This window comes from Barbus barbus, assembly GCF_936440315.1.
Source record: "Barbus barbus genome assembly, chromosome: 46".
Taxonomy (NCBI): Eukaryota; Metazoa; Chordata; class Actinopteri; order Cypriniformes; family Cyprinidae; genus Barbus; species Barbus barbus.
In genome coordinates this window covers 12,435,944-12,463,409 of record NC_136724.1, presented here as the reverse complement: position 1 = coordinate 12,463,409, position 27,466 = coordinate 12,435,944, and the positions used below count along the sequence as shown (strand labels likewise).

The window sequence follows — 27,466 nt, the reverse complement described above, 5'->3', positions numbered from 1 at the left end:
CTCAAATCAATTAAATGGAAGTCTGCTGTATTTAACATTTCTATTCCTTTCCATTTAACAGATGGCATAATTAAAGATATTAACATGCTCATGAGGACGTATAGCTGGAATATTAAGCCTCTGCAACTCACCATGTGACATGAAAGGCTTGTCGGCAGCCATGTTTGTTGCATGTCATGCAGGCTCCACTAGCAGCTTTGCTCTCACGGCCCTGTTCCTCACAGATGTAGCATGTCTAGATAGAAAAAAACAGTCACCAAAGTGATTCTTCACATACAGAAAGCAGTTATTATGGTATATAATGCATTGCTGCACGGCCCACAGCTTGTTTAGCGTGAAGGCTCTACCAATTTAACAAGTCTCTCAGAAGCCGCCCTTCCCAGCGCCTCGATTATTAGGCAAGTGATAACCATGCCATTTTAAATTGGCTCACAGTGAGGACTCAATTACCAACAGAGCTGAATCTATTTTATCCCAGATTTTAAACCCACTATTTCAAGCATGAGATTAAATTTGGCTCCTTAGTCCTGCGAGTCATCAGACACAGTACTGAATCCAAATCATATAACACTAACTGATTGTATTTTACTTATCTACTGCATTGAAGGGCATCCATAAAAAAAACAAAGCATAATTAGGTTTTCAAATGAAAAATGGTGTCATGATGGTATAACCCATTAGTACTTGTTTGAACATTGTTTTCTTTACCCTCACGGTTGAACGAAAAAGTTTTAAGCTAACATCTAAACATTTGGACAGTGATGTGCAGGACTCTGACTGGTAGTATTATAAACCTACACCTGCAAGTATTTAATAAACAAATTAATATTCACTCATGACTTTTAAAATGACAACTTAAAAAAAAATCTCTGATATTTGATGAATAAGGATATCCAATTACAAATAAATATGGTCGGTTCTTTTCATTTCAGACCATGAATGTAAATTCCCAAAACATGGATCTCAGTTTTCATTCATTCAGCTTTGGTGCAGAATTAATGGCAACATTCTATGTTTATCTAAGATTGATAAATGTAGCATTTGGTCCCTTAAGAAATCACATTCACAGTATAGACCTAAACTCCTTACATGCATGCTATTTAAATTGCTGAGCTGATTTATGAGGCTCATATGTTAAGCCTTTGTTTTCCCATTGATATCCAGACTATCAGCATGTGTATTTCAGTGGTTAGAGAACTTACCTTATTATAACGTTCATGAGGGACAGACTGAAGCACAATGGGCTCCATGGTGGATACGTTGGCGAACTCCACTTCTGGGATGTACAGAGCACAAACCACATGGGCCCAACCTAAACAAGACACATGACAAATAATCAGTAGATGTTAAATGAAGAGGCTAAGGTTGAATTATTCTTTTATTTCTATGCAAACCTGCTGTAAAGATGGAACTGGGTTTAGCAGTACCAAAAAAACAACACAAAAAAAAAAACACCAAGCTGAAATTATTGTCAAATGGATAAAACTATTTGATATATATATATATATATATATATATATATATATATATATATATATATATATATATATATATATATATATATATATATATATATATATATATATATATATATATATATATATATTTTTTTTTTTTTTTTTTTTTCCCAATTTAAAAAAAATCTAATAACAATTTAAATTAATAAAACTAATTTAATTATTTTTGTTGTTCTTACTTATTTTTAATAATATGATTTTATATTAAAATTAAGATGTTAAAAAGACGGATAATGCCATATAGGAGGCTCTTATATCCACCAACACATTTTCTATCTTTCTGTTTTCAAATTTATTCGAGACCATGGTCATTTGTTTGCTCATAGTCGTGCCTATGGGGCACGCCTGGCTTCCTCCACAGTGTGAAAAACACTTATTAAAGCATGTGGGCTGAGTGTGACCGCAAAGACGAAACACCCAGGACTGGAAAAGGCAGAGGCATATTCTCTCTTGCCTAGCATCTAGACCAAGTGTTGAACCATAGAGTGTCAGCACAAGCACAATGCTTAAATATTATATCATAATTTCAGGCTACTACTAAACCATATCTGCCACATCAGCTGTCTTTTAACCACAAAACCATCAAACTCTGAGGATTTAGATTTATTAACCATATTCTGCAATATGTTTGTTAGAGGAGAGCAGATGGTAATGATATCAATTTGAAATGAACCCAAAAGAAACGAGCAAACAAGTTTTGTTTATCCAGCGTAAGGGCACAATAACAGACCTAAACTTAAAGGTGAACCCATGAACTGTCTTTGACCCCAGCCTAAAGGGACAGGGAGGTGGGTTTTGTTGTTTTGAAGTCCCTCCAAGAATCCAGCAGAAGCCTATAAAACCAGGCAATAAAACCCAAGCACACCCCAAAGAACTTCTAAAACCCTCAGATAGAAGGGTGGCAAACGTAAAAAGAGAATGATTTGCCAAATATGTCTTTAGCGGAGCATAAAGTACTCAAATAATCTTGTTCTTCAAATTCTGGTTAGACAGAATAACTGTAAACTTTTGGACTAAAGCAATAATAAAAAAAAAACCTGAAAGGTTCTACCAGGGAGGCAAAAACTGGTCTGAAGGCTCCATGTGAAGGAGGAGGATGCGTTTTTCAGTTTATTTTCCTTGCATGTGTTTCAACACATGTTGTTAGGTCAGGTATATTCCCTGCTCAAACGTTTTCATTTGGGATTATTCTTGGGTTTGCATAATTTAACAGAAGCAACACCTGTGGAAACCTCTCCATGTGCTGGTCAGGTCACTGCTGCTGAGTTTCACTCCTCAGTTGGCCAAAATGTATAAAAGCAAAAAGCAAAGATTTTTGCTTTTAAAATCTTAAAAGCAAATCACGGGCACCTAGATCTCACTACTGGGATTGTTGCTGGTTCAAACAAATACTTTCTAAAATGTACGTTTCAGAAATCTTCACTCCTACTCATAAATAATGGCAAACCATGGAATGTTTATCACGAAGAATTTCAAAAGCCTTTTCAAATTCAGGCCAAAAAAAAAAAAGACATGGTCTGAAACAGCTAAACCGTAAGCCTGGGGCAATGATGTTTCCCTCATGGCCGTTAAACAGCTCACCATCCCTAAAGATGGGGCATGGTCCCGCAGCTGTGTCCCATGTCATGTTTACAGTCTCTGAGCTGCCCTTGCCGTGAACCCGGAGCACGAAGAAGAGGAGACTCCACTCAGCCCCACAATGACCCCGCTGAGACCGCCCACCCATAAAAACAAGGTGAGAGAGATAAACACGCATACTTCCTAACCGCCTTTGCTTAACTGCTTTAAAAAAAAAATAAGCAGATAAAATCTGCAAATTATGTGCCAAAAATTACCTAAAACTCTTGGCTTGGAGTTTAGATGCATTTTAGAAAAAGAAACGTTAAAAAAATATGTCTGAACTCTGCATATATTCATTGCAATATTTTCCTGAAATCCAAATTAAATTATGTTTAGGTGAGATATTTGAAGATATATTTTTTTACCAATTAACAGCTTATAAAAGAGATATGGTAATAAACCCTTTTGACAGCAACATTTCTGCGATAATTAAAATTGCCAGAGGATAGCAATGAAATACTGCATACAAGAGAAAATCAATTCACTTCATTTTTTTTTGTTTACTATGACTTTCATTAGAGGCGTAAAAATAGAAAGGTGTCATCCTCAGAGCATATGTTCTTCTCAAGAGCTTCCATCATTTTATCACCTCACAATAAAACTGGGCTGACTTACCCCATTTGAAAACAATGACATTTTTCATGTCGTGGAGGTAATACTAAATGTTCCATGTAACTTAACCCAACAACTGATTTTTCTTCAAAGATTTTATTAAATAATTGGTCTATTAAACACACTCAATCATGAAAGAATTCAAGCAAAATATAAATCATTACAAAACCGAGCACAGCGCCATATGTGTTACCAATGGCTGCCATGTCTAACATCATTTACGCTACTGTCCTATATTTAGCAACTGAGTGACTGCAGTCTATTCTCGTCAACAACATTTAGACTGGGCCTAATGCAAGAGATGTTTTTCCTCAGCAAGTGCAAAATAAAAACAGACAATCTTACCTCCATTATCTGTTCGTTTCAGTGCTCCGTCTTTGTGGGGACACAGCTCGCACCTCTGTGAAAAGAAGAGAAATACATGAAACCACAATCCAGCCAACCATCTACGGACCAGACACAAGCTCTGAAGGCTTTCAGGAACTCTACTTCTGACATGGACGTCAAACTAAAGCAGAGTTTAAGGGTTAGACATCATTTTTTCCTCAAACTAGAGAAGAGAGGATCTTGGCAAAACTGATCAATGAAACAGTAGACAAGAGCCAGCCTTTGATAGTTGACCGGAGCTGGAAAACATCCCTGAAGAGCTGCTTCTATATTCAAGGATAAAATAGGATCTGTTTTGCTATCGGAGAAAAACAGGTTTAGACAACAGTTTTCTGAAACAAATGACAGGACAAGAAAATAAAAGCCTGTGAACATAAAATGAATGATCGAATAAAGACAGCTACTACCCCTTTTGAACAAACAAAAATAGATGTGGTTGAAAGTGTCCTAAAAAATGGGCACTGACACATGGCCTATTACACATGCATAAACACTATGACATTTCACTCATCTGTAAATCCTTGAACAGGGTTAGATATTTGGGCATAACATTGTGCTTGGAACCATGCCGTTACTTGCCACATACCACTATGTTCAAAGTTTTTAAACTTCTGCTCAGTCTGCTGTCCTCCTCCTCTTTGTTACAGGTGGTGGACAGTCCTCCTCCTTCAGGGGTCTGCCAGCTCGGCTTTCTCCCCCTCCACCCTTTAATCTTTGGCAATGAAGTGGCAGAGCAGGGCACAAATGGAAAAAAAAAAATGGGCTCATTTTTAGTAAGTGGAGGAATGAGGACAAATGAAGAAATTTGGTTTCATAATTATGCTTTGGGAAAAGGCTTAGTTTTAAAAGTGCTCCAGTAAGCTATGGTTTTCACAAATCTTGGTTAGAAGTGGCAAAAAGGTCACAAAAATATTACACGTGACAAACCTGTGGATAAAAATAGGGAAGTCCTGTTTCTTTTCAGAATGAGAGCAGTTGGCATTGAAAAATGTCTCTAACCTCAAAAGGCATTATATGGGACGTCTTGTTTTGGCATGAATCCAGATCTTTCAACAAAAATGGCCACATAATGGGTTGTGTGACAAGTTTCCGCTTTTTGTGACCCACTATTCTTCTGCTATAAACTGCCACTTAGGTTTCATGGCTACCTGACAGCTCACACAAGTCACATGCACAGCCATCAAAACGCTGAGCGCTCAAGGGACACTGCTGTAACTGCCAACACAACTTTGCCTATCCTAATCATTCATGTTTCCTTTACCCCAACCACCATCTTCTATTTATAAATACAAGAATGGCATTTATTTTAAGCTACAGCATGTTTTAAGAAACACTAACTTTGCCTACAACACATTATAAACATGTAGCATAAAATTCAAACATAAGAGTGTTTCATCTTTTTTCATTGTGCTACAAGGATGGTCTTATTTACTGTATACTATTATTTCTGATATTTTTCATATTTTCTACTATTTATAGTGTGAAAATGTATTTTTAAAAAGCACAATATGTATTGGCATATATATTACATAACAGTTATTATTTTCATTTCATGTAATCACTTTGTTACCACATGATACAAATTGCTCCACAAATAGCCAAAACAGTGATTAAAGGTATAATGGATGAAAAAAAGACATATGACCTCTGAAGCTAGACAGTGGACAGACTTGTGCCTAAGCCATAAAGAAGCTTTTCAATTCTGATATTTTCAGCTTATGATATTTCAAACCTCTTATCATTCAGACAAGTCAAAAAAGTTCAGTGTAATAGCCCACTATTAAGTCTGATAACATCTGTTATACATACAGGCCTAAGAGTCCTGCCAAGCCATATTGTTTTTATATACATGGCATTCATACAAACCAGGTGTTTGTTCAGTATGTGATATAAGGTTAAGCACTTCAGCACACAGACATCATGAACTGAATGGTTATATGGATTTTATAAACATCTCAAGTGCAAAAGTCTAAAAACAAAGCATTTTAAAAGATCACACAGACAAACTGCAGTCACGCAAGGACAACCTGATTCACAATTACATGATACAAATACACACATGAATACATAAAAATACTGAAATGAATCCAAGTTATCAGTACAAGACCATGAAATTAAATATTGTGAAAATACATGATCGCAACAACCCTTGACCAGACATATACACTTTATGAATAATGTTAAATGTTAAAAAGGTGACAATGTAAGAAGTACCATTGATAATTTGTTTGCAGTAAACAAGTGACACATTCAACACTATCCCAGAGTGCAATAGTGCCATTGTGCATAGTGAAGATTAGAGTGACTGACTCCGTTCAGAACGGTCAAGTTCATTTGCTTCTAGAGGTCTTAAATATCTTAAAAAGATACAAATCAGATACTGATGAAACATTAAGAGTCTACTTATTTATAATTGTCCAAATGCACTGAACAGAACTGAAAAGTCCATATGTAAATGGAAAATAGTATGCCTTCACCATTTCATGTGCCTGAAGCATTATTAAAGGGATAGTTCAACCAAAAATTAAAATTAAGTCATCAAAAAGAGAAATCTAAAGAAGTGTCCCACTCGTGCTCACCCATATAATGGCAGAGAATTGTAGCCAACACCAAGCTTTTAAAAAAAGATGCATAAGTATTACAGAATGGTCCCACACTACCTAAGACTATCGCATATTCCAAGTGTTCTGGGGAGATACAAAAAATGAAACTGAACTGTAATGTTGTAGAGTCTCAGCCATGCACAAAAACCAACAGCCAAAGAATCCATTAAATTTTAGTTTGTTTTTCACCAAACTCTGTTCTAGATCACCAGAACACTTGGAATATACGGCATGTATCGCATGTGATTATTACCGTATCCCATATACTGGCGCTATTCCCTGCCATTATATGGGCAAGCAGGATATTTCTTTAAATTTGAAAAAGAAAGAAAGGAATACAGCATTACAACAACACAAGTGAAAGTAAAAAATAACTTCATTTTATTTTTTGAACAAACTATCCCTTTAACAGTAGAGCAATAGCTCATAGACAAAACTTCAAAAGAAAAGATGAAGTTTGTCCATGCACATCCTGACCTTAAATGCATTGTATTTTGATCAACATAAAACTGTCTGATCACAGGGAATTTCACTGAATGCCTAAATGTCCTTTGCCTGGCCTTATAATATGTCCCTCATGCTGGCTACCAAAGCTTTTGAAGTGAAATCTGTAAGACCAGTTCAAAGTATCAATTCTAAATAATATCATCTGTCAAATGGAAACTGCAAACAAATCCACAATATAAAAAAAGAGGAAGGAGATCTGGACTTCAGCAAAACAGACAGTCTGAATGATTTATATAAAGATGAGGAAACTCACCACCCTGGCAGCACGTTCCTGTGATTCACATTTCCTACAGAACCAGGGGCCTGTGGGGACTTGGACAATTCCATAGCATGCTGAAACAACAGGAACGAAGGACAGATCAGCTCAAAAGACTTGCTTCCAACTACTGTAATTCTGACAGCTTGACTATCTCGTCCTGTCAGGTTTCGAGATTAACATGTGAGAGTGTTAAAAATTATATTTTAAGCAATGTGTGAGAAGTATTCCTACTGCAACAACATCAGAGTATGAAATTAACACCCGCCATCAGCCAAATGTGGGTAATTTTTGCACAGTTGTGGGTAACTTATGTGGCACGTGACTTGTAACACATCTCAGACTGACATATTACAGGAAATGCTGTTGCCAAGATGCAAAGACATGCGCTTGAAAAAACATATATGATTGTATCTTGGTGAACCGACAAAACAAAACGTAGCATGAGCACTTTGCAGAACAAAAGCATGTGGGAAGTTTCCATGTTTTCTTGTGTCACCAGTTCCACAGAATTTGGTCTTATACATGAATATTGAGGTTCACTTATAATGTGTATTTTGTCATTTTGGGGTCAACTTGAACTAAATTCTAAACAGACAACCGTGTGAATGAAAAGTTAAGTGGACCAAAACCAGTCAAGTTCACTATCAAGGCCAGGGAAGACTGCAAAGAAAATCTTTTTTAGTTCACTTACAAAAGGTCTTTGTGTTTGTTCACTTTTACATATTTAAAAAAAAAAATTATATGAACAGGAAAAATAAAATAGCAGGTGAAACACTAATTATTTATATTTGGTGGAGAAAAAAAAAATCATAACCTGAATAAAAATACTTTAGATACACGCAAGAATTCCAATCTTTGCTTTATATTTATTTTTGTGCAAACGCAAATGCACTATATTGCCAAAAATATCATACCCCCTGGGTGGGTGACCCAATACTTTTGGCAATATAGTGTAGACTTTATGGTTCCACTTATCAGAGAAGATCAATGACAGGCAACAAACTCACAATAGTCAGCCAATACAAAAACATTACAAAAAATGTCTTTATCAGAAGCTTGTCCAAACACTAACACTAACATCTGTCTACAAGTGGTAACCTGACCCATTTGTACAGACGCTGACACCAGTTCTATGATATATATCTGATCTGACCATATCAGCTTAAAGTTCAATAAGAAGTAAATATTAAAAGACATCCAACTATTTCCATTGCATGAATGATAAAACATTTCTTAAAAGAACTTATCACATCAGGATCTCTAACGTTATGTAGAAAAAGCAATCTTCAATGACAGGTTTTAATAATGACACATCAGATTTCTACTTTACATCTAAAACAAAATAAGAGTTAAGTTCGCATTTGTTTGCTCAGTTTTTTTCTCTTTCACTTGTCTGTACCCATTGAGATTCCTCGAGGCAAGGTACTTTTGTATGTTAATTATTTATGTGAATGTTTCATTTGAAGCGTCACACAACCTAAAATAATACAAGACAAACAACTACACGCGGAGAAAACAGTCAAGATCCTGTTAAGAGTCCCGGAATTAGTTGACAGCTTTGCTGACTAGCCATAAATGAGTGTTATCAGCCTAGCTGTTATGACCTACAGAGCTTGTCAGAGAGTGACTCATCTCTGTTTCCATAGCTGTGACTGACACGTTGTTGGTCCTGAAACTGTGGAGATAATGAACAGCCATGAGCGACATGCTGTTACAGCCGTGTAGCGCTGGTGCTAACACATAACAGAAGCACTCCGACGGGCCTAAGGCAAACCGTTGCTTCATAGTTCATAGCAACCGACACATCGTATAAACCACGAATTAACCGTCCAAATATTTTTAATTTCTCAACAACTGTCATCCCAACAACACAAACACGCTCCAGCGGTTACACTCAGGTCATACTTGACTGTTCGGTTGAGCTAAGCTAAGCTAAGTTATGCTAAGCTAATTCTCTAACCACAACAGAAGGGAACTTACCAAAACACCAGCCTCGAATATCCCGTCCCTCAAGAAAAATAACAGTGTGGAGATGTCGAGACGCTTATATTTACCTTGGTGAACGGCGACGTTACAGCCGTGACCGTCGCAGTAGACTAGGGGGTTTTCGGCCCAGCCTCTCTCATCCGAACAGACGCAGCAGCCTCCGATCATCTCCTTCATATTACTCGCCGAGTCGTCGTCTTCCTCTGCCAGATACAGCTCGCTGGATACCATCTACCATCGGAAGCGCACAAAGACCAACAAAAAGGCGATCGGGCGTTTGTCTCAAGAATCCCTATCTCCCCTGAAAGCCGTATTTTATGTCCCATTTCGATGAAACGCCATATTTCAGTTGCGTTGTTGTTGAAGGCGGTATTTTTTTTTTGGCTCAACACACAAACCCCGTACTGAAGGCTCTCGGGATGTGGAGGCGCGTGTGCGCGCATGCGCGCAAACGCCGAACGGGGGAGGCAGCGGACTGAAAGAGGCCTCGCGGGGCTGTTTGATCCACGCGGCGAACGCCATTAAATTTTACCGCGAGCAAGGGACGAGCTACGGTGCACTGCACTTCTACAGCAAAGTACGATCTTCTGGGAGTTTTGTTTTTACACTGAAACGACATTACTTTACAGAGTCATTAAGCAGGTTCTGTTCACATTTGTTATTAAGGTCAAAATTATCCTCAGAAGGTTACCCCGAGACTATAAATTATCATATTTATTTAAACGTTATGGAAGATAATGGCAAATGATGCATACAGTGGAGATTAGCCCTCAGAATTAGTGTGCTCGTTTGTGCTTATTCTCATTTAGTCTAAGAATAACAGATTTGTAGGGAATCCCTGAGAATTGTGAAGCAGTAGGTCTATAGGTATCCCATTTTAAGGTTTCATCAGTTTAGATACTGTACTAAGATATTTACATAGTATGTGCTGGATACAAATCTCACAGGGAAAATTAATAATAATTAAACAAGGTAGGATATAGGCACGGACTGATTAAAGGCCCCCCTCAGTTGAAATAGCGCTAATTTTTTCTTAAATTCAAATGGTAATGGATTCTATTTATACCAAGTGAAAATAGCAGTATTTTTAGCGATATGCTATTTACACTAAGTGCAAATAGCTATAGATTATATTTACACTATGTTAAAATAGCAGGATTTTCTGCTATTTATACTACTTGTCGCAAAATATTGGCAAGTATCTGCACTTCAGTATTGTATTACATTATAAAACAGTATGCACTAATAGTATTGAGTGTAAATTTTTAATAATTTGAATTCAAATTATTAAATGGATGCCACCTTATTGGTAGCCTACAATAAAGCCCTCCCGACACCTACCCATACCCGATACTTTATTTCCAACTTTTTGGTTATTTCTTACATTTTTATTGACAATAAATGCTTTTACGATGTGATATGAGATTTGAAAAGGGAGGAAAAAAGTTCTTCTTATTGGCTATCTACTCATAAACTGAAACAAACAGAATCATGTGTGATTGGTTATATCTAATGCATAATGCTGTAGAAACACACGGCTGTCTCTGGCTCCGTGCCAGCCAGCGAAGATGAGCGAACAATTTAGCAGCTGATGATGTGAATATTATTCGGCTATTTTTTTTTTTGTCTTTTGCAAGCTGCATTCAAAATCTGAGGGGGAAATCGCGGTCCGGGAGTAGCTGGGCCCCCCTCTGGTCCAGTGCCCTGGGCACGTGCCCGGTAGGCCCGTGCGTTAATCCGTCCCCTATAGCATATGACCAGTTTGCATATTGTTGGACATATAAACTGCCTGTCTTTTTTAAGCTAATTTTAGAGGTTATTGACAACATTAACCAAAAAAAAAAAAAACTAACAAGCATTTAGGTAGTTTTCAGTTTTATTTAAAGCCAATTAATGTCAAAGGCTGCTTGCTTAATGGCAACTGGGCCCATGAAAGCAAAAGTGCTGATTAAGGCAGAAAAAAGTAAACAATGTAGCCTATCATTCTCATTTCATTGCTGTGCTTTTAACTCACCAAATTTGTGAACGTACAAATGAACTCTTTTAAAACCAAATCTGAACCGATGCTTTTGGCATAGACCTTGACCCAGCCGATTTCCATGGCCCCATTACACAACACGAACCTGTAACAGGCTCCAGCAGTGCGAAACTGTTCTTATAAATGTGTTTAAGTTACAAGGTGAGGCGCTCAAATATGAATAGTTTGTTTTTAATTTAATGTTGACACTTGTCGCCCCCTTTGTAACTTGAATAATAAGTAGGCTACACAACATTAATGCAGGATATTTTATTTTGATAGATGACACTATTTTATGGGCCTTAATTCAAGAAAGGCAGCTCGCTGGATCAGGTCAGACTCAAAATGACCATGATCTGGCTGTGAATTCATAACATTTTGAAATGTGTTTGGTGCACTATCAGCTGTTAGGATTGGTTAAGCGCTGAATGATACTGGGTACTGGGTATATTTCGACCTGTTATGATGTCCATCAGAATTCTCTCATATGCTTGTTGGTGAGTAGCCCACCTGTCATTTTATTGTGGTGGGGGCAATGTTGATTTGTAATGTTGGAATCATTTACAACATCAAGTTCAGCTAAATTAGTTGACGCATACGCTGCAATAAACAATTTATTTTCGTTGATATTTTATAGCATTAGTTTTGTCGTATACCAATGTCTGGTTCTGTAAAATCGGCATAAGCACAGAGAAAATTATCATTTGAACACACGATAGGATGTATTAGCTATAAGACAAAGTTCTTAAATCAAACTATACTATGCTATACTATTTGTATGTAGACCTAGGCCTATGTTTTTTTTTTAATCAGATATTAAATTACGTTGCTTCAAAAAAGTAAGTAATTTTATTATTATTTTTTATTTAAAATAAGCTGTCTCCTATAGTTTACTGATGTGTAGGCCAGTAGGTTTCTAGACCCAATAACGTTCTTCAGGGTTATTTACATCCACAACGCCACAAATCCTGAAGTATAACAACTTGTTACGGTTATCCTACTAAAAACTGGTAATGCCTCTATTATCCTGTCTCTAATGAATATTGCATCTACAGAAAGTCAGTAACTTCATAGCTTATATCTAAACAGTCTAATGAAAATATAATATTACATGTGCATTTTTAAATAACCTATATTTTAAAAATAGGCGTTGTTGGCTGTTTTTTTTTTTTGCACATGAAGGGGCATAGGCTACTAGTTTTACGATTAAATAATCTTCCTAACGATAAGGTCTGTAACGAATGTCAAACAGAGAGGACGACGACGTGTTTTTCCCTGTCAAAGGCAGGGATGCTCCGGATCCGGAGTCGAAGTAATAAGAGTTTGCCTATAGTACGAGCTCTCTTTTGCGCAAAGACTTGTGGGTAAGTCAGGGGCAGGCACATACACATGCAGATATGACACCGCAGGGTGAAAGGTTGTTTCAGCCCACCCCCCAACCAGCTCGCTCTGTAAATTCAAGTTGCATGCACCAACTCATGCGTTCTGAAAGAAGAATGTGTTTGAGATGGGAAGGAACTATTCATACTGTTGGCATAAATAACTCACTATATTTAATGCTTGTTTCAGAAATGTAAATGAGATTAGTTTCGAGTTGAACAGGGATTGTTTAGCGAGTCGTGTTTAAAGTGTGCCTCATGATTTTTATTGACACGATAGAAACTTTGGACTTACAGTCATGAAATAGTTCTGTGTGCACGAGATGATTATCCCGTGTTTAGAATGTATGCGTCCGACGAGATGTGCGCATCATGTTATTGAACGTTGTTCAACATTTACTACATCATCTTGAAAGCAGATTTTCGACTTCTGTAATTTAGTGGAGCAGTCGTGCAGTGTTCTGCTTGTGCTAGAATTCAACTTCATATATAGCCTAGATCTCTTTACTTCCGCCGTGACTTTATGTAGCCTACCTATGACAATATCGTGCATACAAAGAAAACATTTTACTAAAATGCCAACGAAACAGTTGGCTTAATATGTCATTAAAGCAATTAGACAAAAACTTGTTCGAAATCGCTGAAACTCTTGAGCTGCCCGTATAAAATTACTAGTCAACTTAAATGCAAAGGAAATGTGTTCTTTGTTCTTCTATTGTTAGCTAAAGCGCGACGAACAAACGTCCTCTTACCTCACTCTCTCTAATGTGAGAATCTTCTTCATCAAACTTTGAGCTCGTGATCCTTTGCAAAAAGTATGCGCACATTTACTTAATTTAACTTAATGATAAATGGATTGCAGTGAGCTTTTTTATTTGTCACTGGACGTCTTTGCCATGCTGTTTGAGACTCCGCGCACGTTGTAGTGAGGGAGCCCACGCGGACCCCCACTTGGCGAGTCCGTCACGTTTGAGGGTCCAGGGCCCATCCTGATTTCACTGCAATAAATGGGTCCAACTCTTAACTGTCTCAAAATAGAAGCGACCAATTAAGTCATAAAGATTTAATTATTCTCTTAATTATAAATAAATCACGCATATGAAAACAAGAGTTTTAAAATGTTAATTTATTCACATGTAAAATGGTCAGAAATCATATAAATATAGTAACAGCCTTATATTAATATTTAATGATAATTCATCACCGCATTCCCTCACTGATTTGCGGCGTATGCATACACTTCCTAGTCCTGGTGATCAAAATGAAACTGCGTTTGTGATAGTTGTCAGATTAACTCAGTTTTGTTAATATACGATGCGTGTTTTGATTTAATGAATTTATTTGCATCCCATATATTAGGCTATAATATATCCTGTGCGTACTGTAGGCTATATAAATAAATATATTTAAAGACGGTTCCCCAGACTGTGGAAGTAGGCTAATCATTTCCTGTAAACTGCATTGGAAGTAGCCTAATAATATGATCAATTATTAATCTGAGTTATGTTGATTTTCCAAAAGTGATCGACTTTAAAATAAATCTTAAAACGGGACAACAAAACATTTCTGAAGGCAAACCCCTCAACTCTTCACCCACGACGATGCACACTGGGTCGAAGATCAATCATTATCACTCATGTCACAATTGAGGGCTGTTTAAGCTGTGAGGTTTAAGAATGAAAGGACCAGGACCTGCGTGTTGTCTTTCAAATGATGTGTGCCCCTTGGATAAAAGTTATAGAGAGTTCAGCGGAGGTTGGAATGAAATAGACTGACGGCAGAACGTTCAAATACTAGTGTATATGCGGGGGGGGGGGGGGGGAAACGATCAAATTGCATACACTGAACAGCTCATTACTGCAGGTCCAATAACATTAGAGAAATTTTCCCATCGTTAAATAGCCTACATTTGTTTACTGCATGTCAGAACAGCTACCTAGCCGCTCTCTGAGCATAAATAAACTAAGTGAGAGAACTATTATAGAGGAGCTGCAGCATAAATGAAACACTAATGAAAGAGTTAACAATTGTATCTTCTATGTATTTATAGCCAATATTATGCTGACGATATTTATTTTACATATTTTATTAAAAAAGCGTAAAAGTGTTGTTTAAATATTTGCAGACATTCAGGCCTATAAACATTGTTTGTCCGTTTGTTTGACAAAGCAGTTGCAGCAGGAGCAGTTACAAGGAGCTGCACTAGGACTCCACGCTGAAGGTTTAACAGGAGACCGAGTGCTCTGAATCAACAGGACTCACTTCTAGGAAAGGTAGCCTGGAGTATAGAGTATAGAGATCTTTATGAACTAGAGTCTATTTATGTTACCGCCCCTCGCAAATGAGTGAGGTGGGATCGTGTATACATTCTGACAAATACCGATGCTGAATTTGGTACTAAATGAGCTGTGGTGATTAACACGAACCACTTCAACCACATAGCAGCTCTCTGTGCGGGCCATATCAAGTAAATGCGGATGCAATATAGCATAATATAAGAACAATACTTGACAATGACGGCATAGAGGGTTTAATTGATCTAAACTATTTTATGTCATAAACCTATTTCAACCAATATATCAATAATCAATTAATATTATGACGAATAGACATTCTAAACTATCACTTCCAACAAAAATCGTATGATGCACAGTAAAGTTCAAACCCATAATATGGCGCTGGGCGCTGGCTTGCTCGTCCCGGCTCTTTTGCTTTTTTATAGACAAGATGTGAAGGGTGCTAGTAGGGTCAGGTCATTTGCATTCAAATGTAGGAAATGATTGAAATTGCACAATTTCATGAATAATCTATTTATCTTTATTGTAGCCTACCATATAACATTCGCAGCAAAAAATCGATCGCCTTTTGAGTTTTAAGAACCACTTGAAAAGCAAGGCCTTACGTCCGCCCGGTTATACACTGCATTAAAAACATAACATCCATCTACAGAATCACTTCATATTCCACAATGAACACAATGGAAATTTCGAATACTGTTTAGTGTTTCACAGCATGTTTGTAAGTTTTTACTAAGAGTTTCGTAAAATATTGTAGGCTACATGCATTTAAGATTAGCAGAAGGATTTTCTGTCAAATTATGTATGCCTGAAAAAACGGTACTGTATTGTTAAAATGACTTTTTTTCTGTTCATTCTCTTTCCTCTCCATTGTAAAACGGCTATGTCTGTACACTGACACAAACGGGGGAGGGGGAAGTCTTTGCTTGTGAAGACCCGTTATTTTCTCTTTCAGTAGGAAGTGGGATGGAGGCCTGTCTGATCTGTGGAAAAAAAATGGACCGCAAAAAAAGTTTGAATAATAGCCTATGTTTCTTACTCACACACACACTTGTACAGACCTAGTGTAAAACTGAACAATTACGAAGGTATTAGAACATGCTGATTAACGTGTGCAAAATCTTTTTTTTAAGAATGCAAGAAACACGTACACACGTGTTTCTTGCATTCTTAGCTCCTTCTGCAATTCGTATATCTTGATCTACAGTTCTTGTTTCAGAATTTGAATATATGTAACTGGCAACTGGGGGAAAAAGCTCTGAAGATTTCTCAAAGCATGGCTTTTTTTAATTTATTCTGCACAAGCTGTTACCTTACACGCAGATATCACACACACACACACAATGACAAAAAACATTAGCTGCATTTAATGTATATTGTGATTCATGTTGATTACATATGCAAAGCAATAACAAAGAAATAAAAAACACTATACACTTAATGGTTTACGATTTTTTTTTTCCTTCCGAATTCAAATGAGTTTTGAGATTGGTCAAATGCAAACATCGATATTTTCATTCGGCTTTTAACTTGCCACTGTTAACTATGTTTGCTTCAAATTCCAAGTTTGATCTCTGTTTGAGTTCAAATGTTTATCTCCCTGAAATAGATGCATTACATTTTTGCAGAGTGTATAAAGTTATCTATTTAAATGTATAAAACGCATTTAAATAAAAAATGCAATAATGGCATAACGACAATGTTTAATTTACAAAATAAATAATATAAAAAGCTGCACATCATTATATATGCTGCCGAACATACCCATCTGTCAGCATTAATCATTTTTCACAACCATGACAACACAAAGTTGTAACAATACTCCGACTAAATGACTAATATTAATTTCTAAGCATGAATTTATCACTAGCGAATTATTTGCTCTAAGAGAGGTGGGATTACAACAGTATGGTAATTAGCTAGGGGGATGGGGGTGGCCATGGGTGGAATATCCATTTTTATTGCATCACCTGTCAGTAACGTCCAATCAGCGTCGGCTTTGGGGGCATTAATTGATGAAGGTGTCTCCGGCCTTGCTCCGTTCCCACTGTCATTTTATTTGTGACTAAACCAGCAACGGGAATAGCAGCTGCATTTTGGGCACTATTTTTCTCTCTCTCTCTCTCTTTCGCTCTCTCTGTCGCTCACTCCCTCTCTTTTTCCCTTCCCTACTCTCCTCGCTTTTTATCCTTCTCACTGGCAATGCTGTTCACCTTCCTCTTTTCCTCATGGCCAAATGGGAAGGGAGCTGAGGGAGCGCAGGTATACAGGAGCTCAGACAGGCAGCAGCCAGTCTGTCGGCAACATCACACACATTCCATCGATCATGCAGTGCTCAGGTCAATGGACTGATTGTTTTAATTCAAACAGGCCATTTCATTTTTATTTTTCTATTTAAAACTTTTTGTTCATCACGCAGTGTGGACATGTCAAAGCCCATGCTGGACCGGTCAGCAGAATGCCTTGAAATTAAGAAGCAGCAGTAGAGCTACTTTAAGGACATCCGTCGCTCTAAATGTTGGAATTAATGCAATGAAGAAAATGGGGGACTTGGAATCCGGTTTTGAGGAAATGCAGGGTGTAAAGCTTGGCTATTTGGTTATCAAAGGCAAACAAATGTTTGCCCTTTCTCAAGTCTTCACCGACCTCTTGAAAAATATTCCGCGGACTACTGTACACAAACGAATGGACCATTTAAACGTGAAGAAGCATCACTGTGATTTGGAGGAACTGCGAAAGCTCAAAGCAATAAATTCTATAGCTTTCCATGCAGCTAAATGTACTCTGATTTCAAGAGAGGACGTTGAGGCACTGTATTTTTCATGTAAAACTGAGCGCGTACTGAAATCAAACAAAAGAAGGGAAAAGACAAAAAATTCCTCAGAAAAAATGTGCGACGGCAAAAATCGCCCCTCTGCCAGAAGTGACTTTTGGAGAGAGAAAGTTTGGTTGAGTTTGCATGGCGTTCCTCAGACTTTCTCATTCAAAAATAAAGCTGTTCGACAGGACCCTGTCCCTCGGACTCACTCAAATCTACCTCAAATTTACAGTAAATCCTTCGCCCGTGACTTTCAACCGGTCACGAAGTCGGCATCTACACCCTTTAAAAACTATGAAACAGATCAAATACCTGACAACTGTGTGGCTTTTAATCAGAAACATACGCTTTTTCGGCACGTTGTGAATCGGCAACCGCTGCTCTATCAGTCGGCCATTGCAGCGCAGGCAAAGCACCAAGGCAACGCAGACCTACTTTACAAAAGGAAGAGGAAGCGCGAGAACAGCGCGAGGCAGTTTTGGTCGAGGAGCAGACGAAGCCATCCGGTTTTGGTCGTCCCAAAGTGCTGTAAACCAAAAGTTCCCAACGGATCTTTAAGCCCGTTTCACCACCTCGAGCATGGATTGTACGTCGATCCCCGGCACACTGGACTTTTTCAGGAAAGCTGCAGCAGCGACACGGAATCTAGCTCCGTCTCCGAACGGGTGAACAACGATTCGGATTTCGGTTCGAGTTTCTCTACCACCAGCAACTCCGGGACTTCAGATGAGGAGGAGGAGGATGACTCGCTCTCGGATTCTTCAGATGTCAGCAGCGATGAAGAGAGCTCCTCTCAGTCTGATTCGAGCTCTGTGTCCAGTCAAGTTTCAGTGCAGAGTATTCGTTTCAGGCGTGCGAGGTTCTCAAGTCTCAACACAAAAGCACCTCTGCTCTTACAGCCAACTTTTCACTACAGGCCTAATGTGCAGAACATTACCACTAACCAAGGATTGCATTTGGATTGCGAACGAACTGGCAAAACTCAGAAATCGGACTTCACATCGTCCAGGGACGCACACAAGGATGGTGATGCGGCTAAAGTGCAGAAGTTCTGCCCGGTGCGGAGCTGTTTCCCTGATTTAAGACAAAACGAGGGCTCTGAAGCACCATCACGCCTTGAATTTTCAAACGATCCAAAGACAACAGACTCTGTCTCTAACAGAATTAAAGAGACTGGGCTTACACCTAATGCAAATGGAAACAAGGCGTTTCCCCAACAAAGAATACCGGGTTCTGCAAACAAATGCTCCCAAGCCTTGATCTCCCACTGTGTTCCGGACAAAGAAATAATGGTTTGTAAGTCTTCTGACAGCAATCTTTCATTAGCAGCAAATTCCAAGAGGGAAGCAAAAAGTTCCCTCAAACTGCCTTCACCTCTAAAACCTATCAAAACAGAGACCGAGGAGCCCATTAGTACCTCAGGCTTTACCAATGAGGGCAACAGGGCAGTAAAAACGCCACCATTTTTACTCAACAACGTGAAGATTAAAGTCGAGGACACCTTTGACGAATATGAATATGCAAATCAGCCTCCGGAATATCAATGTAAGGATAACGAAGCTGATGGCCCGCGCATCAGTAACGATTTAAAGGAAACTGACCACTGCAAAGCCACAGAGAGCTCTGTTCAAAAACACCCTGCCTGTAACGAGGACTCAAGAAGCACTTTAAACACCCCTTGTTCCGAGGAAGGGGAGTCCAACAATGGTGCAAGGGTCAGGAAAAACTACAGGGCGATGCTTTTGGGTAAAACAGCCGAAAGTGTGAGGACATCCGCGAAATCAGTTGCAAAAGTTGACCGGAGCCCCCGTTCTGCAGGAAAATTCGCTAGCAGTGAGGGATCGAATGAAGACTGTGCGGGCGCGAGCAAACGAAAACGCGCGAGCGCCAATGTAGCATCTCTGAAAAAGCCCTTCAGATTCATGGCGAATTTTCCCTCTCAGCCGTCTCTTGTTATTGGCAGCGATGGAGATTTGAGTCCCGCTTACTCTTTGAACTCTTTAAGAAGTAACCAACTGCCACATCGTTCTCACCCAGTGTGGAGATGGCAGCTTGGTCATTCAGTTGTTCCTCCCCCTCCAAGCCACAAATTCAGGAAAGCCTCTGTTATCCCGTGAACTGGTGTTTTGAGCTCGGGGGGAAATGTCTTAACTGTTATACGCACTGATTCCCGTTAGTTGTTTTGTTTTCGTTGTTGTTTTCAATGCCCTGTTGTTATGTAGCACACACCGTCCTCATATAGCACAGACTGCTCTGGGACTCGGGAATATACGGAGGTATTTATAATAAACTGGTCTAGTAAAAAAACAACAACAAAACAGTCGTTTTCAAAATGACATTATTGACATCGTGGAGCTGTTTTTGACCTGATGGACTACTAGACTCTCACTTAGCAAATGTTGGCTCATTTTGAAGGCAGGGTTAACCATCTCTCAAAAGGATGGCGTTATAGTGATTGTCAGGTCTGTGTCAACTAAAATGTTGATATTGTTTTTAAACAACTTACTTTTTCGGTATATTTTGGGCCAATGTTTTCTATTTTCCCTTAATGCTTCATCTAAATACTGTATTTTGAATTACTGTAGGCCGTTGATCCATACCTTTCTTGTTTATTCATTTGGTGCTCCCCAATTGTTCACTCACACGCAGCGCACCATAACTCTCACGGTAGGCCCAACACAATGGCCCTCTAACTGACAATCAAGAGCTGTTTGATTTGCACGATGTAATAGAGGGAAAACACCAAAATCAAACTCCTTCTTTGGCACATTCATAGCTTAAGGTATAGAAAAGCTACATGCACTTTGCTAATGCCCATTAAGGTGAATTAGTGACGTGTGTGTGTGTTTTTATTTTTCGATTTTCTTACGCAAAAGAGTCATGGCATGTTAACCCAAAACAACATTTTAAAATCAGTAATTATTAATGTGGTGCTATTTCCAATATTCTCGTTTGCTTTTGAGAGGAGGTTTTGATAGTCGTTCTTATTGTAAATGTTGCCGATTTAAACGGAGCGACATACAGACAACTGCAAACAACAGTGTTTTTACATACGTGACGAAGTAAAAAAAAAGACCTCGGTGCTTAGCGGAATATACACACATTCTGGTCAGGGTATACTTAGTACATGTTTATTTCTCTTTGACTCAAGTAGCCTTGTCCTTCTCATATGGTGTTTTGATTGTATTTTCTTTTGCTAGGCCTATTTTCCAAGGATATGGATTACTTTGGCTCTCGAAAACGTATAACCTTAAAAAACATGCAAGTGTTAACTTGGTGTTCCACTAGAGTACCCTGCCCCATATAAATGCCTTGTGATGAATGTACTGTGACGTACCATATTTGTTTACTTCAGCAAAAGCAGACTGCCTCCAAAACGGCAAATTGTATCTGTGATTGGTTCAGCCAATGAGCTAAATTCATACTTTTTTGATTATTTTGCTAAGGGACAAAAATATTCAACCACATTCTAATTTCCTAAACAAAAAAACATAAATACAAAGCCTGTGAGTTATCACTAAATGGGCATAGACTATGCAGATTTGGCTAAAGCGAGGCTACCGGGTTCACATCATTCTTAGAAAACATGTAATAGATTTTAAGGGTGTTTAACGTATTAAGGAACGGACCCATTACGTGTACTGTTTTGATTAACGTGTACAAGTGGGGATAGACACTATGTAGCCTATTAAGTGAAACTGCATCGCTTTGTGAATGTTCCAGTATGCGATATAATGTGACACTCTGACAGGTGAATGATTAAAATATAGTAGTTCTATATTTTTGTAACGCGACTATTTAATGTCTTCTCTCTCGAGCGTATAAGAGGAACTTTTGTTCCGTTCTGTGTCAAAGTACACTGCGGACGGACAGATAGCTATGTCGTCCCAACTTCAGAGGAATGAATTCAAAACTAGCCAAATTAAACAGAATGTAGCGCACACATCACAAACCCATTAAATTAGATCTCCACAATGAACAGAAATGGAAAAATGGGCGGTGACTCACTGTAAACATGGTAGGTTAGGAATTATCTGGTGAAGGTGGACTTTGTTTTTTTTTATCTTTCTGCTTTTGCTACAATACTTGAGGTCAGATTTTGACGAGTTCTTTCTTAAATTGAAGTCACTGGTTGTTTATAAAAATGCATATTTATTTTTGTGATTTTTCCTGGTTTTTGTATACCATTGTTGTGTAGGATAAATGCACTCGAAATGAAAACTTGAAAACGTGAGGTGGATTTTGAAGCACTTTCTTTTTCTTTTTATGGTGAAACTGTTCATTAAATACATCTGAGTGTGATGTGAGATGATCGTTCATTTTTAACTTTTAACTCATGAATATTCCTTATTATAACCGTTGTTTGGCCCTTTCTTCAGGTAACATGCGGTTCAAGCAAATGTAAGATCAAACTTTAAGATAAGTTGTTTATTGTAAAGAAAAGTGTTGGTGTGGGGGAGGGGTTTAGAAACCTATGGTCTCGTGCCCTGCTATACACACTAGACTCGAGCACACTACTCATAAGCCTAAAACCACACATGAGCGCGCTTAGGTATACAGGCTACTCTAATCAGGGAAAGGAAACAGGAAAAGCAAGGATGTCTACTAGAAACAGCACATTTCAAATGAGGAGGTCTACAACAGACATGATCTGGTTACACTACCATGTTTCCATATCATAGTTTTTTTTATAACTGTCTAATCCGCATGTGAGATTGAGACGAGGCAGCACAATGTCTCTGGTATAGTTTTTAAATATCTTTAAGATATTACGACCAGTTAGGCTCAAGATAAACTTCTTCGTCTGACTTCCTTTCTCGAGTGAGGGTAAGATTTGAAAGCAGAGGAGCAGGAGGAAGAAGAGCTTTCGGAAAAGGTTTAAAAATGACACCGTGACGGCGCGCAATTAGCCAGAACTTAAATGCATCGCAACTATAGAGTTCCTCGAGAACGGTACGTCCTGAGATGTAGGGGCCAATTTAAATTGCTAACTGGGTCATTTGTGCATAAGAAAAACAAGTGCTAGACTAGTCGCAGTAGCCACTTGTTTGTAGACCTTGGTAAATGTGGGGATAGTGGGGGTTGAAAGAGTAAGTGTCCTTCTAAATTACATATGAATTATATACTATTAAATTCACCCGATTTAACATTTGCACCATTAACTAACTACTTTTATTGTATGACAGTGGTTCATATCATTAACATTTCAAATATATATATTTTTAATTCTTTTTATGTTTATATACCAGTGCGTGTAAAAAGTCTTCGGAGTTTTGGGCCAAAAAAGACAACGTAAGACAAATCTCCAAAATTAAAAAAATCAAATAATGTTATAACAACTGCAAATGAATAATACAGCTAATAATAAAATATAAGAAAATATTGTCTGATATTGTTTAAGCTTTAATATGTACACAGAGAAGCTGTTTCGCCAACAAGCAAAAAGAAATCAGCCATCCCTAAAAGAGCTGAAGGCGATAAATCTGTCACACAATGGAAATCCACACAGTAGCGGTACAGCAGGACTGAGTTTTAGTAATCTTGTGAAATGTATAGTAGCCTAGCCTATATGCAAGTGCCCGTGGGTAATAATAATGATGATTAAAAATAATTATTTAATTAACTGAGAAAATCGCTTGGCCAAAGCATTTCTACACAAACACCAAGTACGCCTATTTAAAACGAGGTCAGACGTCTGAATCAATATTGTGTATATTATCTACAGGTAGGCCTATCAAATCACAGACAGCCGCTGCATGTTCTGTTAACCAAACTGAGTCGGTGTGAAAACGGCCTTTTTAAAAAGAGTAGGCTAGTTTAAGGCAGGCCACATCCTAGAAATGAGAAATGGTGATTAACAAATTACATGAAGTCGAACACACGGCACAGCGAAACAGAGTTAATTTCGAGGCCTGACTTCGTCGAATGGACTCGAGGCTTCATTCACAGAACTCAACAGGCCACCATTAGGCTGTTCAGCAGGAAAAAAAAAATCAGTCTCCTAACAAGTTTGTGCTCAACCTGTCGTTCTCCACTCTGGAAAAGAAATAACCTAGAAATTAGCCCTTAGAGGTTTTTTTTGCATTGAATCCTGTAAATTATTAATCTTGAGGGAGTGACTGACCGACGAATTTAATTGACAATAGAGATTAAATGTGTTTTTATAAATAGTAGGCTACACCATTCCGATCTGCCACTGCAATCATAAAAATAATCCTAATAATCCACACAGGGTCAGTAATCTTAATAAATGAAACAGGCCTAGGTTTTGCATAAATAGTCTATATGTTATTAAACACTTAACACTTATTAAACACGGTAAACTATCCCATTTACTGACTGATAAGAACCATTCGCTTCATATTTAGACACGTGGTTCAACCAACAGGATAAGCGATCACATGGAAGCTTCTTTTGTAATGGGATCAGGACGTGAGGGGAAAATAATGCTGTTACATGACCGGCAAAAAAAAAACCTCAACATGTTGTTAATCCCACAAAAACAGCAGTTCGTGCTGTCCATTTTTCGAATGCTTCTTACTCCAGTAAATTATCCGAGAACGTCATAAAACATGAAAACCAGATTACAATGAGATCCTACCACGGTTATTTACACACACACACACACACACACACCATGGCGAGCTGTCACTCTACATTATATATATATATATATATATATATATATATATATTAGTGTGTGTGTTATACGTATACCAGCATCACTGAAATTAAAAGCAGTTGGATGTCAGATGTGTCTGAACTTGTGTTAAATTTATCTCTATTAATAGCATGTATTCTAAGACAGTTATCAGAGTATCTAGTTTAGTTAAGAGGAAAACGGGAGCGTTAGGTCTAAACAATTACATATGTGCATCACTTTTACTGTGATTGACCGAGGTCCTCATCGGCCTCATGGTATGAGATTCCTCCGTTATCTGCATAAACCGAACGCGTATCCTGAAAGGACCTACCCCCACACAAAGACCAAATAAGAAGATGCCGTTTCACTGTTTCAGACGGTGACAAGAAAATATACATTGTAAGAGACGATGTTTAATTAAGCAAACAGAGTAGGCCTGTTGCTCTGCTGGTCTTTATTTATCAATCACTATTCTCAGAATTCACCTATAGCTAATGGCCTACTTTATGGTTACCCAGCAAATGTGCAATTTTTTATTTTCAACAGCGTCCCTGGTTATTAACATCTAATGAATGCAATTATTAGAAAAAAATCCAAATAGATGACCCAACAGATTTCTCTGCTTCTCCATTAACAATTTTTTTAAAAGTGCATATTGACCCTCTGACCTCTGTCTGAATCCCCAGTCAATGGGGAAACATATTAAATATTACACATCTTAGAAATTTGTACATTTGAAATCGACTCTCTGTTTTCCTGCAATAATGACTTCTCCTAAATCTTAAAGGGCTTATATCCAGGTATGAATCAAACAAGCTCATATATACGGATAAAAACGTCCAGACCTATTTATTTGAAAAGGTTACGTAAGTTTGTCACAGCGTGCAAGTTAAAACAAAGACTAGCCTAAAGTATTGTGTATCCATACATTTAATTAGTTTTTTAATCATCATCAAGCTTACATTTAATTCTGACAAGCATACATTTAAGTTGCATATGAAAATAGTTGTGATATTGGTGACAAGGATTTCGTGTAACAATTTCAAAAGAACTAAGAACTACTAAGACAAGCGATACTTTTGTTCCGGATACGTTTTCATTAAAAATTGCTTGTAATAAGGACAAATAAATCAGACTTCTGAGACTCATAACTGTAAATGTTTCTCATGAAGATGACTGAGAAAAGACCGTAAGGAATGTAAATCAAATGAATTATTCACATGGCAAGCAATGAACAAACCAAAGCAAAATCATGTTTGATTCAAATACGGAAACAGTTCATGATCAGTTTATTTATTTCCTTTTAAAGATCAGACAATATTCTATACTTTAGACAAGGACAATTCTAATAATTAAAGTGTTTACTATCATTTCATGTGTCGAAATAATTCGTGATTTGGGCTGCGGTCAAACGAATGATTAAACCTAATTCTATCCCGAGCAACGTCTCTTTCAGAAACACCTGTAAAAACAAGTCACTGATCCAAAACAACAAGCTCCCTTAACAGTTCAATTAGATGACTTGCGTCTTTCATAACACTGATGAAAAATGTGCTGTGGGTCAGTGATATATTCTGCTGAGAGCCTGCCGAACAATTATGACCATTCTGAACAGGCCACACATTAGAAATAGTAAGAGGGTTTACGCACACTAATATACATACAACGTACACTTATATAACAGTAGAATGTAATCTCCCATATATGGATTTAACTAATTACAGAAGATCTGTTAAAACAATCACTTTGTGATGTAGAGCATTATTTAACCATTCCCCGTAGAGTGTCAAAGGGAATTAGCATATTCAAAAGGTAATTCTTTCAAATTAAAATTAACATTTAGAAAACAGAAAAAATGTCAAAAATGTGTGAAGTGTCAAATAAATGTAGCATTTAAACCGCCGCATTTAGGCTGGTTCTTCACTCCCGTTACAACGATTGGAGCAGGTGTATTTGTTTAGTCAGAAAGAAACTTTATTTTGGTTGTCAAAAATTATCCGAAAAAAAAGAAAAGAAAAACCGTAGCCCACTGCAAGCCTGCTTTAGCAGCCACATGGTCAAGTCGTTTTCCGCACAACAGGCTACGGCAGAATAGCCTTTATTCCGTTCATTTCTCTCGGTCTGTGTGTCTTTGGGCAAATATTCAAAATATGAATGAAGAAGGCTTGGATGTAATTAATGCATACACTCTGATTCGAAGAGCATTCGCAAGCCATAACCACGGCGATGCGAGATTAATATTACTGAATTAATTTTAGAATCATTATTGTCTCGACTAATGTTGAAACCAGTCACTTTTTTAATAAACCCTAATGATGTATCTCTGAACTACGCGAGAGTAGCGAAGAACGAAAATGTCCAAATTTACAGGCTTGTTTTTTTCTTTTCGCGGAGGAATTTGTGACAACAGGCCGTGTTATAGATACATAAAGGGGTCTTTTTAAGTATTCTCCCGGCTAACCTCAGCTGTGAATGTCTTAACAATATAAAAATCGACTAAATTAGGCTATTACTGAGTAAACAGGTAAGAAAGCGAGCAGTTGAGGAAAAGCCGATGCCGAGAAAAGGACGAAATGCAGGGTGTAGGTGAGGGTAGAAAATACCCAATAAAACAATACCCTCAGACACGAAACTCATTTAGCCGACTGCGCTATGAGCTATACAACAGTTGCGTGGACATAAATGAAAAAATACTGAAAATGTCTCGACATGTTTGAGTAAGAACAGAAGCTTAAGTGACAGCTCTTAAAAATATGGCTCGCAAACGTTTAGTTATTGCACGTGCTAGTGGCGCCCCCGCTCGGGGGGAACGTTTGGAGAA

General features: G+C 37.9%; 2 protein-coding genes across 7 annotated transcripts in view; one reads left to right on the top strand and one right to left on the bottom strand.

Moving 5' to 3' along the window:
- The window catches only part of LOC306865258 (protein AF-10-like), a 49,314-nt gene extending 39,386 nt beyond the window's left edge, over positions 1-9,928 (bottom strand). For 4 of the 6 annotated variants that reach the window (XM_079409767.1, XM_079409768.1, XM_079409766.1 and 1 more), the window contains exons 1-5: positions 9,560-9,914; positions 7,500-7,579; positions 4,095-4,149; positions 1,203-1,312; positions 132-235 (exon numbers count right to left, since the gene is read on the bottom strand). In XM_079409767.1, coding sequence (XP_079265893.1) covers positions 132-235; positions 1,203-1,312; positions 4,095-4,149; positions 7,500-7,579; positions 9,560-9,722 — 512 coding nt within the window. In that variant the 5' untranslated portion in view covers positions 9,723-9,914. Of the gene's footprint in view, positions 1-131; positions 236-1,202; positions 1,313-4,094; positions 4,150-7,499; positions 7,580-9,559 lie in introns of all 6 variants that reach the window. The other 2 variants (XM_079409765.1, XM_079409769.1) reach the window with 2 other exon arrangements.
- Positions 9,929-17,236: 7,308 nt separating this feature from the next.
- Positions 17,237-22,302, top strand: LOC306864802 (SKI/DACH domain-containing protein 1-like). Its single transcript, XM_079409036.1, has one exon. It carries the CDS (start codon positions 17,717-17,719, stop codon positions 20,117-20,119), a length of 2,403 nt encoding a protein of 800 aa, XP_079265162.1. The 5' UTR covers positions 17,237-17,716; the 3' UTR covers positions 20,120-22,302.
- The last annotated feature ends 5,164 nt before the right edge of the window (positions 22,303-27,466 follow it).